Below are 12,723 nucleotides of genomic sequence, written 5' to 3'. Positions count from 1 at the left end.
TATATTCATATGAAACCATCACATTACATACCTTAAATATATACAATTTTTGCCAACATAAAGTGGAAAAATATTTTAAATAATAATAAAAGAAAAAAGGTTGATACATGTTAAAGCTTTGAAAATATTTACTTTTTAAATTTGGGCAAAAATGAATTTTATTCTTAAATTCTTTACTTACATAAACTTAAAGAGGAATTAATAGTCTTGGAATATGTGTTTGATTAAATTCAACATCCATTCATGATAAAGAGAAAATGAAAACTCAGTAAATTACCAATAGAAGAAAATTTCCTTAATTTGTTAAAGAGGACCCATAAAAAAACCTACAGCACATATCACAGTTTATTGTGAAATATTGAAAACTTTACCCCTGTTACCAACATTAACCCAAAGATGCCTGCTATTATCATTCTGTTCACCATTGTTTTGGAGGTCCTAGCCAGTACAATAAAGCAAGAGAAAGAAATGAAAGATATATGTACTGGAAAGGAAGAACTATGACTCTCATTATTTGTAGATGGCCAGGTTATGTATTGAGAGTATTCTCAACAATCTACAGACTAACTGTTAAAATTCAGGATGATCACTAGATATCAAGTTAATGTAAAAATTAATTTCATTTTTGTATACCAGCAATTAAAATGAAATTTTAGAAGATTCTATTTTCAGTAGCATCAAAAACCTCAGATACATGGTAATAAATCTAAAGAAAGATGTGCACAACTTTTATACAGATAAGTGTAAAATACTCTTGAGATAAATTAAATCCTAAATAAGTGGAGACATATGAAACTTTCATTGATTAGAAAACTCAGTAGGGTGGTATAAACATCAGTTCTTCCCAACTAGGTATTGATTCAGTGCAAACCTTAATTAAAATTTCAGCAGTGTGCTTGTTGGTTGGTGTAATTTTTTTGGTGAAAATTGGCAAGCAGATTCTACAATTTATCAGTAAATTTGAAGGGACAAGAAGAACCAAATCAGTCTTAAAGAGTAAAGTTGGAGGACTCAACTCTACCTGATATAATATAGACATTATATTGATAGGCTAAATAAAACAGCATGTAATTGACACAAGGATAAACAAATAGACCAATGAAGCAACATAGAGAATCTATAAACAGACTCCCTCATATATGGATAGTTGATTCATTGCAAAGGTGGCACTGATGAACAGTGAAGGAAAGATGGTCTTTTCAACAAGTGGTGCTGGGGAAAATTGTCTGTAAGTATTGTCAAAAAGACTCTTGATCCCTTCACCATCAAATACAAAGAGATTCTAGATGAATCGTGCACTCCAGTGTAGTGGCCACTAGCAACAAATGCCTATTTAGATTCACATTTAATTAAAATTAATTAATATAACTAAATGACTTGAAACAAATTTTACAAGTTTAAATTAATTCATTAAAATAAGATCAAATTAAAAGCCAATTCCTCAGTCTCACTAGCCACATTTTAACTGCTCCATAGCCATCTATTCCATCATTGGAAAAAGTTTACATTGGATAGCGCTGTGTCAGGAAGTCAGCATTTCATGGAGCAAAATAAGCAGAAAAAAGGAAATATGAAATTGAAGCAGGAGGCTTGGCAGAGGAAGATTTACTACTTAAAATCTGGCAGTGAATATCTAGGGAAAGAGCCTTCCGGGCAGAGGAAATAGGAAGTGCTAAGTCCTGAGAGAGGTGATCTTACCAGGTGCGTTCAGAAAACAGCAGCAGATAAAGTGTGACTGGAGTATGGTGAATAATCTGGGATTAGTAGGAGAGCAAGAGGGAATCAAGTGGGCGGGGGCAGGAGAGGAGGAGTCATGGGTCCTTACAACGTGTAAGGTCTCTGGGTTTTACCCTGAATGAGCTGAGAAGGCATTGGAGAGTTTTAAGCAGTGGTAGATGCAATCTGTCTTCCTTTAATAGAATCATGATTGCTCCTGTGTTGAGAAATGCATATCTAGGAGCAGGGGTAGAAAGGAGTTAGAAAATGTGTGTGCGTGTGTGTGTGTTTACCAAATACGTACATACATATAGATAAGATGTATATGTATAATAGGAGTTTGGAAGTCTGTTTGGAGACCAAGTTCAAGTAACTCAAGAATCCAGGCAAGAGCTGGAGATGGTGGGTTGTACTGGATGATACAATGTAGATGGTGGACAGAGATTAAATTTTCTCATTGAATATGTGTGAGGAATGGGAAAACAAAAGGAACCAAAAAAATAACACCACATTTTTGGCTTGGGCAAATTGGAGTGATTAAGTTGCCATTATTTGAGATGTGGTCAGAGAAGGTTTGAAGGGAAAGATAACGAGCTCAGTTTTACACATTTTGAGTTTGAGATGTCTGTTACACATTCAAATGTGGAACTGAGAAGGCAGTTGAATATGGGAGCCACAGTTCCTTTGTATTAATGTGTAATTCTGAAAACTGCAGGGTAGTGGTAAAACCTTGGCCACAAATATTCGGGAAAATTACTATAGAATGTGTCTTAGAGATTTTTCATATAACACAACCAGGTGGCTTCTGTTTGCTGTCACCATCGTTGAGGACGCTACCTGTCTTAGTCTGTTTGGTGTTGTAGCAGAATGCCACAGACTGGGTAGCTTATAAACAATAGAAATATTTCTCACAGTTTTAGAGGATGGGAAGTCCTAGGTCATGGTGCCAGCATTGTCAGGTGAGGGCTGTCTTCCAGATTTCAGACTTCTTGTAGCCTCACATGATAGAAGGAGCTCTGTGGGATCTCTTTTATAAGAGCACTAATCCCATTCATGAGGGCTCCTCCCTCTTGACCTCATGATCTCCCAGAGGTGCCACCTACTAAAACCATTACCTTTGGGGGTTAGTGATTCAACATATGAATTTTAGTGGGGGACACAAACATTCAGACCATAGCACCGCTCCAAATGCCAAAGCAACCTAAGACAGCTGATGACCCTTACATGTTTATCTCCTCAATGAAATTCCTCAGTCTGCACAGCACAGACTCCCAGGTAGCGCCCTGAGGCAGGAGGTTTGGGGTGAGACGATAAAATCAGTGTTTTTAAAAATCTTCCCATTTGGTGCTTTTGTGCACCCAGGTTTGGGAGTAGCTGTTTTCGACCTGTGGTTCTCAAACTTTAGAGAACACCCCGCTCTATTATGTGAGAATTGAACATAATAAATGTGAGGAGACTTCACAGAGAGAAAAGGAAAATTTTGCAAATGAAAGATATGAATTTAAGTGTCAAATAACTTTCTGATTTTTTCTGTTTGTGTTGTGAGCGAGATTTAACAGTCTTATCACTGCATCCCTGTGAATCCTGCATTCCCACAAAAGCACCCTGAGCTATTCATATGCACATGCTTTATGAAGTTTTGATTCTGTGATTCAGATACCTCTAAGTATCTGTAATCTTTAAAGCTTTAAGTAATATCACACACACACACACACACACACACACAGTTCTCATTATCTGTGATAGTAATGTTGTGTAAAGTAACCACAGACACTTGAATTAGTGAATACTGAACCATTGCTCCCAGGGAATTACAGTAAGATTAGGTTCCTGCATGCCTCTGGTCATAGTATTCTCATCAACTGATCAATATATAACCTTGTTTTACTAGTGTTTCAGACTAAAGACACCTTATTTAATACACACTGTTGATTCATTAACATTGAACTCACAACCAATAGCACCAGAACTCTTACCTGAAGGAAGCTTTTCTATCACATGTGTTCTCAGAAGGCATATCACAGCCTTCTTGTGCTTGGGAACCCTGGACAGCTCTTCAGCTCTATGCTTGGAGGCCACTTTAAATAGTGAAATCACCAAGCACAAAGAACATGGCACAAATAGGATACGTGTTTACAGTATGAGAGCTGAAGCAAGGAGTCAGTGTGTGGCTCTGTTAAGCTTCAGCTAGGCAGCTGAAATTCATATTGGGCAACTCAGTTTTTTTGCTTTGTGTCTACAGACATACAAGAGCACCTCAAGAATTGATTTTGGGATTCATATAAATTTTAGTGAGTAGGCAAATTCACAAATGATGAGAATCTGCAGATAATGAGGATTGATTGTATACACATACATGCATGCCTACATTATGTTTATTATGCATAATAATTCAGTAATTTATAGGCCATGTACATTTTTCATGACCATCTAAATGGTAAGGAAATTATTAATTTCATTTTATTGAATGAATTATTTCATTTCTATTAAATCACCATTCACCTTGTCATATTACTAATATGCCTATTTTAGTTACCTGAGTCTCACACCTCAACTCTACAATTCGAAGAAGTAAATTTATGTATATATACACACACAGAGGTTAAAGGTGCTTTAGCAAAATTATCAAAAAGTATTGATGAAAAAGAGGACATTCACAAAACTTAAAGCCATTTGAAGAGCAAGCAGTGGAGGACAGAGACACAGATAATCCAGTTAGGAAGCAGGGAAGTGTCTTCAGAAGCTCCGGAATATTGAAACCTATTCAAACAAAAGTGACAGTCCCAGAGTGTAACAACCCAGTGAAAAATGCACAGTACAACTTGAAACTTTGCTTACTGATGTGGTTTTGCAAATGCGGAAACCAAGACTCAAGAAGGTTGACAGAGGCAGACTAAGGAATGTCATTAGGGATAGATCAAGACATCAAACCCTGGTTCCATCTCCCAGCCTGAAAATAAGGCTACGTTCTACCAATGTCTCATTGCTTGTAGCCAATAACATATCCTCAAGCTACAGCAATCAGGTATACCAATTATGAAGGCAAGACAAAATGCTGAATTGGCAGCTTGCAAATGTGTAACTAAAAAAAAAAAAGTTCTTAGTCTAGAATTACTGTCCAACAGATGATTCCACATGGATTTAAATATCTTTAAGCATTACAAGCTAAAAGATACAAAGAAAATCCCTTTTGAATGGATAATTTCCTAAACTATGTTAAAAACTGAAAATTCTTTCTAAACAGAGTATTCTAAATATAATTTAAAAATAATTAGGATAATATGAATCCCAGTGGTTGTCTCTGTTGAAATGTATAGGGCTTTTTTGTTCTTCTTGTACACTAAAGCCATTGCTTTCTCTGTAAAGAAATAGTTTTATGTTCAAGAAATGTCTCAGCATCAAATAGTGTACTGCAAGGACAGTTGTTTCAGTGCAGAGAAATTGCTGAGAGATATAGCCGTGGCTTTTTAACTTTTGTGAAAATAATAATTCTATGGTTTAAAGTCACCTTTTCCCAGTGCCCCACTACCAAGACTCCTGGATTTGGTTTCACTGACTCAGTAAGTTTAGAGACCAAGGTCTACTCTATTAAATCCAAGCTCCCCATGTGATTCTGAGATAGGGGCCCCTGAGACCCTTTCATGAGAAGTCTGGAGAGTGTTAAGACTTCCCTGGTGGTGCAGTGGTTAAGAAGCCGCCTGCCAATGCAGGGATTATGGGTTGGAGCCCTGTTCTGGGAAGATCCCACATGCCGCAGAGCAACTAAGCCCGGGTGCCGCAACTACTGAGCCTGTGCTCTAGAGCCCGCGAGCCACAACTACTGAGCCTACGTGCCACAGCTACTGAGCCCGTGCGCCTAGAGCCCATGCTCCACAACAAGAGAGGCCACCACAACGAGAAGCCTGCACGCCGCAACAAAGAGTAGCCCCCACTCGCTGCAACTAGAGAAAAGCCCGCGTGCAGCAAAAAGACCCAACGCAGCCAAAAGTAAATACATTTATTTAAAAAAAAAAAGACATAATAGCAAAACTATTTTTACTTTAGGGATTTCAATAGTAAAGACCTTCTTAATAGCTATGAGAGTTAATAACTCGCTATCATTATTCAAATGCAGCCTTGTTTACATCAAGTTTTGCTCCAGGATGCTAGCTTTTCTTTCATCTCCCAGCTTTCCTTAACACAGCACTTCCTACCCACTCTTACAGTCTTTATCACCTCTATCACCCGCAGCTATTAATCCTGAAGGAACACATACTCTGCAACTGTGTTGCTTAAACAGCATGTTTTTTCTTTACACTGTTATCACACTAGAAAATAGTAGTCAGCCCAAGACAAATCAAGTTCTTAATCACTCAGTTGCTTTACATACAATCTATATGTTAGAAATCACTTTCAGGGAGAGACACCAATAAACCCAAACTGCCTTTCAATGTTTTAGTATATATATTAATTTCATAGATTTTCTGCTATCTCTTCTTACTCATTTCCCTGTGTTTCCTTACCTTGACAACTCTCTTTGCACTTGGTAAAGGATAATTTTCAAAAAAATAACATCACGACTCCTATACAGAGAGAAAAATAAAAGCTAAAAATCATGTTTTGAAGATCTTGTTTAATGTTTAACCTTATTCCTGAGGAAACTGGTAAGATGTTACAGTCAGTTCAAAGAGGATTCAAAGAACAGACATATCCATACATCAGTAATACTGAAGTGACTGGGCCAAGGGAGGCAAAACTGGCTTCCTCCCTAGTGGAGGAGCCCATCGACCTCTACCAGGTTGAATTTGCTGGTCTGTAGACAGAATTACTTGTAAGGAAACAATGCCTTGCTTGCTAAGCAAAACAAATAGCAAAAAAACTGGAAGTCTGTGTTAAAGGATAATTTAATGTAAATATGTCTTAGAGATAGTGGATTTCCCTAGAGGAATTTGAAACTTATCTCCCCCAGAGGTATTTACCTACATTGTAAAACCTAAGAACTTGAGCGCCCTCTCCTCGGAGATTTGTTGCATTCCAGAGTTCCTCTCTCACTCTTTATCCAGGTGGAGATGTGCCAGCCATTCTCTGTAAGCTCCAAATCTTGTAATTTGGGGGTCCCTCTCTCATGGTACAACTCCAGTAGGCTTAGGTGCATCTGGCATTCACTGTGTCTAGAGAGAGAGAGAGAGTTAAAGATAAATAGATAAAATTTGTATACAAGATAACTTGTTAGCTTGCAAGTGGAATGTCTCATACCCTTCACAGTTTCAGCCTTATCATTATTTTGCAGTTGCATCAGATGTCTCCTATTTACAAAGTTCTAAAATAGTTAAAAGGCAATGAAAATCTCAGAGCCACCACAGAATCACAACCAGATAACCTGGAAGGCTGTGCTCTAGTCTGGACAACACTTTGTTTTTATTCATTCACATGTTTATTACTTCAGTGACTAATGTCTTTTTCAGCACGTGCCAAGCCCACGTGCTGGAGACACTATAGTTAGCAAATCAGAACCTATCAGTATAGTTAGCAAATCAGAACCTGTCAGTCTTCTAATAGTGGAAAAACCGATAGATTAAGTCACAAAATACTGAATTACGCCTTGTGAAGTCTACTTTTTTTATAGTTGTAATTTCTAAATAGGTATTTGTAGAAATATCAGATAACACAATCACGTCCGAAAGAACAGTATAATAGTTTGCAGACGTTCCTCTACTAGTAAAGCACATGCGATTTGGAGCATGGATGCTGGGCTCTCATTTCCATTGCTCAGAATCCATTGTGATGCTTTCATTGTCTCTGCTTTGCCCTGGACATCTTAATTATCTGATAAGCACGGCATCCTTGTAACTTCCTCCTTTGTAGCACTTTATATTAGAAAATGAAATCACTTACAGAAACTATCATATAGAAATTTTAGAATTTCAAAAGGAAACATTTCTATGAGCAGCCCTTTAACAGCTGTCATGCACTATGGCCTTGGATTTCTTACAATACCTTAAGAGACCTTACAAGAACACAGTGTGTTCTTCATGACCCAGTGGATGCTAAGCGATAGGGAAGTCCCTCTCAGGGTGACCCAAAAAGCAAAGAGACAAAGGTTTCAAGGTGGTTTATTGTCCTGCTCTTTCAGCAGCTACTCAGCCGGAGATGAACTGCTTCATGCACACCATTGATTCCCCACAAGAAAAGACGAATCATTCTGCTGAATAATAAAAGCAGAGTCCAACAGAGGCTAGGCTAACAGATTTGCCTGGTTAATAATCTTAAATTTCTAATAGTCAAGATTGTGTGGCTAAAATGATAGAATTTCAGACTTAATATATTGCCTCCTATATTCTACCTTTTTTTTTTTTCCCAAATTTGGAAATGGAGGCTGAGATTTCACCTGACTTTCTTAAGGGCACAGACACATGCCAGATCTGCAGCTCAGGTCTCCTGATGATCTCTCCACTGTACTGCTGTCTGGTCATCCATAATTTATTTCATGAGCTTATATATCATGTCCTCTTTAAGGAAAATAATTTACTGTTAAAGCGCTTCAGTGAGCTGAAAGGCAAGGTGGAAATAAAAGTAACAGCTATTGTTTCAGAGGAAAATAATGATCCACGCGTGGAGGGGAGTAAGGCTGTCAAATTTGCCTCCTGTCTCATTTATTTAATAGGCCTCTCTATTCAAAATTCTGATGACCAGGAGACGGGTGGGACTGAAATTTCTTGTTTTGATTGTGTTGATCCATGTGAATGTATTAGCTAAAAAGAGGCTGGCAGGGATTTCTACCTACTCTTTTCCTCCAATTTGGAATATTCTTCTTAATACAGAAGAGTTATGTGATTTAACAGCACATTTATAGCAGAGTTTTGACAACTTCCAATCTGTTTCTCACCTATTAAAACGGAGGCCTTTTGATTAATGTGTTCTTGGGCCTGCGTATATCACAGTAAATATAATAAGAAGTTTATTGCTGGGAAAGTTGAAGGATAGATACAATATGCCATCTTCTGTTACAAACCTTGTCGGATTTTTGTTTCATCTAAATAGTTTTGGTAATCAGTATGATTGAAATGTTTACAGACATTCAGGTGCTACTAGTGATAGCTACAGTACCTACTCAAAGATATATTATTTCTTGTGTTAGTTGAGTTGCTGATGCTGTATTGCATGTTCAAAAAAGTAACTTCTGGGGCTCCCCTGGTGGCTCAGTGGTTGAGAGTCCGCCTGCTGAAGCAGGGGACACGGGTTCATGCCCAGGTCGGGGAAGATCCCACATGCCGTGGAGCGACTGGGCCCATGAGCCATGGCCATTGAGCCTGCGCGTCCAGAGCCTGTGCTCTGCAACGGGAGAGGTCACAACAGTGAGAGGCCCGCGTACCGCAAAAAAAAAAAAGAAAAAAAAAGTAACTTCCTATTTGCATTCCGTAGCTATGCAGATCACATGATACCAAGATGAATATTTCAGATTTGATTTTAAAAGAAATAGATGTATTTCTGGTGTAATTTCCTAACATCTGTGTCCGATGAATATATATTTATGTGTGTGTTTGTGTATGTATCATAATCATATTATATATAGTTTTGTATCCTGCATTCCCCACTTAAATATTTTGTACATTTTCCCATGTTATGAAAAAATCCTCTATCCAAAACTTGATGTAAAAAAGAAATAGATGTACACTCATAATTAAAAATTGTCTGAAGGGAGGTATATATACAGACCATAAAATTTTGACTTTCTTTTTGCTGGCAGCATACAATAAGAGTAGAAAAGTCATTGTTTACGTTATGTCATTTAAAATATTTTACAAATTCAAAGATACATTTTTTTTCATATTGTAACATCTCTGAATTCAGGGTGCATCAACAATCAACAATGTTTTACAGTTATAATAGCATAATTTTTTTCTTTCTTGAAGAAAAATTATGACGCATCTTCTAAAAGCAGAATGTCAGATTTGATAAAATGCACCACAAATTTTAATAGTCATTTTTCTTAATATTTTTCACCATGAATATTTTCTGGCTGAATTATATGAAAAAGTAGAATAAAAACACTGCAAATGCGTGGCAATCGTATAAATTTCAGGGAAAAACTCACTTTACTATAATTTAAAAGTTTTAAGAATCCATTTGTGTTGATTCTACCTCTCAGAGAGGTTTGATGAGTAGAAAACTTTGACTCAGATAAAAGGTGATTTTGATTTTCTTTATTTATTTTAACTTTTGCAGACTAGTGATGGTCTCCTCTCTTTCTTCCCCCATTTCTGCATACAAGAAACTGCGTGGACCATCATCCAGCACAATGGCTCCGATGTAACAAGAGTCCGCAGTACCAATCCAGAGAACCCCTATGCTGGGTTTTTCGAATACGTGGCCAGCATGGAGCAACTGCAGGCCACAGTTAACCGCGCGGAGCACTGTGAACAGGAGCTGACCTACTACTGCAAGAAGTCACGACTTGTAAATAAGGAAGGTAAGTAAATTGGGGCGTTTGTCTTCCTACACACGTCGCACAGTGTGTTTTACTTAACCAGCTCCTGCGGAGTTTAAGTCGGCCAAGGTGGAGGCCTAGAGCCGCTGAGGGTGTGTGCTCCCTGTGTCTTTAGCAAACGTGTCACAAGTCTGGAAGTCACAGAGATGCTGTTGCCTGAAGAAGAGAACAAAGGTCAGTTCACACTGAGCTTTGTTCAAAGCCTTCATTGTCTTTAGAGTCTCTGCCTGCCCTTAATCAGAGAACTGCACAGCAAAGGGCTTTGTTCTGATACTCCATGAATGCACAGTGTTGATCCCTCATAAAGGGCAAGTTACACATATGGTTGGTTTTTACCATGGAAAAGAGCTAATAAAAATATGAATTCGTTTTCTGAAAGTGACTACTCTGTGTGAGTCTTTCACGGGTTGTTGACAGTTACCCTCTGGGTATAACTGAAAATTAGAACAGTCTGCTAGAAACACTTTTTTTTTTTTTTTTTTCAGTAGCTCAAAGAGGAGTCAGAAAACCATGTTTAACTCTTTCTTTTACTCTACTTTTAATAACCAGTCTGCTCCTAAATTATGGTTCTGGTCTTGTGTTTTCTCCCTTTAGAGCATCTCATTATGTGACAGTATCTCAAGTCCCACCAGCTCTGCCTTAGTGCGGGCTTTAATGACCTAATTTATGAAGTTACTGCAAGGTCTTTCCTACTGGCCTCTCAGCCAGTCATCAGTCTGTATCTCCTGCCCACCCACTGTATCATCCAAAAGATTAATCTTCATGAAGAGAATTCACCTGTAAGAAACGCTGCTTCCATCACAACACTTTACTGTTTAAGAAGCTCCAGTGCCTTCCTAGCTCTTCTGTCCAGTCCAGACTCTTCTGTCTGGGCACGTCAGCTGCGTATTCTGGACCCACTTGCCTATGAACCTTCATGCCGCTCCCCAGCACACTGTTTTCTAGCAGCAATAATCAGGTGTATTTTTCTTCAGTAGTCAGAGAAGATTCTAAGACATCTGCACGATAAAGCTGCTTTGTTCCCTCTCATTTGTCGTCTTAAGAGAGGTTGGCGTTCCAGACAGAATGACAAGAACTTTAAAATGAAATGTGTTTCATATGTGAATATCATGTGTTATATGGGTCATGCAGAAAAATTTTGAACTCCTGGCATGACCTTTGAATCTTTTGTTTCCAGTTAAGCCCCAATCCTATTTACTTGTCCACCCACTTACTACAGTCTGATCATTTTCTCCCATATGCCTGAGTTCCACTCCCTCTTCCTCCTTTTCCTCCTTCTTCTTTTTCAGAATGTTCTCATTCAGCCTCTTAACCCCTCCTAACTCTTCTCATCTTGCTGGTATCCCCTCAAATCTTAACCCCCTGAAACCCCAATCCCATCTGAGACTGACCATCAGATAGTTGTAGTGCAAAGAGCATAGGATTTAGAGGTGGGGAGAGAGATCTGCGTTCAAGGTCCAGGTCTCTTGTTGATTAGGTACAGAACTTGGATCAAAGAGTATTTCTCAGTCTTTGTTTTCTCTTCACTGAATTGGGGCCAATCATACCAACCTCAGGGGGGCGTGGGCGTGGCTGGGTGGCATAACACATACAAAGTGCATGAAGTGAGCTCCTCTCTTCCCAGCTCTCCAGTGCATCGTGGTTACAGTGAACCTACCAGTTCAGTATGCAACTGATTGTTCATTGTTAGTGAATATTGATATTGGAATCTAAAAGAGAAAAATAGATAAGCAAGTACATTCTAAGAAGAATGAGAACCATAATTTTAGAAGGGTAAATGAATGTGATGGAACAAAATGAACTGAGTTGCTTAACTAGAGAAGAAAGAAAAGGAAAGGCAATCATCAAAATCACAAATGAGTCAAACTCTAAAAGAACCAGAACACAGAATCCCCAAGAATGTTAGTGAGCGAGCACCACACGAAGTCAAGGGGACGACGTGGAGTGTGAAGGATTCCCTACCTTCAGGGCCCCCAGGTGTTTGGGAACCACTAGTAAAGAGAATAGTAAACTCTAGAAAGTTGTAGAACAGATGATGAGGATAACTGTTAAATACACAGATTTTCCTCAGGTCTGTGATCCTAGAATTCATGTAGAATGGATTTGAGGTCGAAAAGAGGGAACAATTTGGATTTCGAGGTCACAGTAAGAAATGTATGGGGAAGATCAAGAAGGTGGTGTCAGACAAGTTAAATTTACAGTTTCAGATCTTGAGAATATAGCAGCTTCAAGTAATAATGATGCCATAATTGTGGATGAATAAAGTTAAATGTATATGAAAATATTTCCATCAACCTGTGGGTCTGCAGCTCAGCACACTGGAAGGATGCTCAATATGAATACTCAAGCCATTTGGGATTTTAACTATGAGAATAGAAATGATCTACCATGATCTCTGATACTTTATCATTTTAATATCAACTTTAAAGTGTTCTCATGCGTTTCTTAATTCTTCCTTATACTTATGTAAATTCTTTAGGACACTTCAAAAAGTCTTGGAGGAAACTTAGGTATTTGGTATCTTTAAAACATTAAGTGGT

The 12,723-nt window shown here is 38.2% G+C and overlaps 1 protein-coding gene across 7 annotated transcripts in view; it reads left to right on the top strand.

Annotated features, from left to right (window-relative positions):
- Positions 1-12,723, top strand: part of CNTNAP4 (contactin associated protein family member 4) — a gene marked incomplete at both ends in the record, with an annotated part of 267,275 nt that overhangs the window by 198,533 nt on the left and 56,019 nt on the right. For all 7 annotated transcript variants that reach the window (XM_079723325.1, XM_079723327.1, XM_079723328.1 and 4 more), the window contains one exon: positions 9,968-10,165. In XM_079723325.1, the coding sequence (XP_079579451.1) occupies positions 9,968-10,165 (198 nt within the window). The remainder of the gene's footprint in view (positions 1-9,967; positions 10,166-12,723) is intronic.

The sequence above is a fragment of the Hyperoodon ampullatus genome, assembly GCF_949752795.1.
Source record: "Hyperoodon ampullatus genome assembly, chromosome: 18".
In the NCBI taxonomy this organism is placed as follows: Eukaryota; Metazoa; Chordata; class Mammalia; order Artiodactyla; family Ziphiidae; genus Hyperoodon; species Hyperoodon ampullatus.
This window is presented reverse-complemented; position numbering and strand designations above follow the sequence as displayed.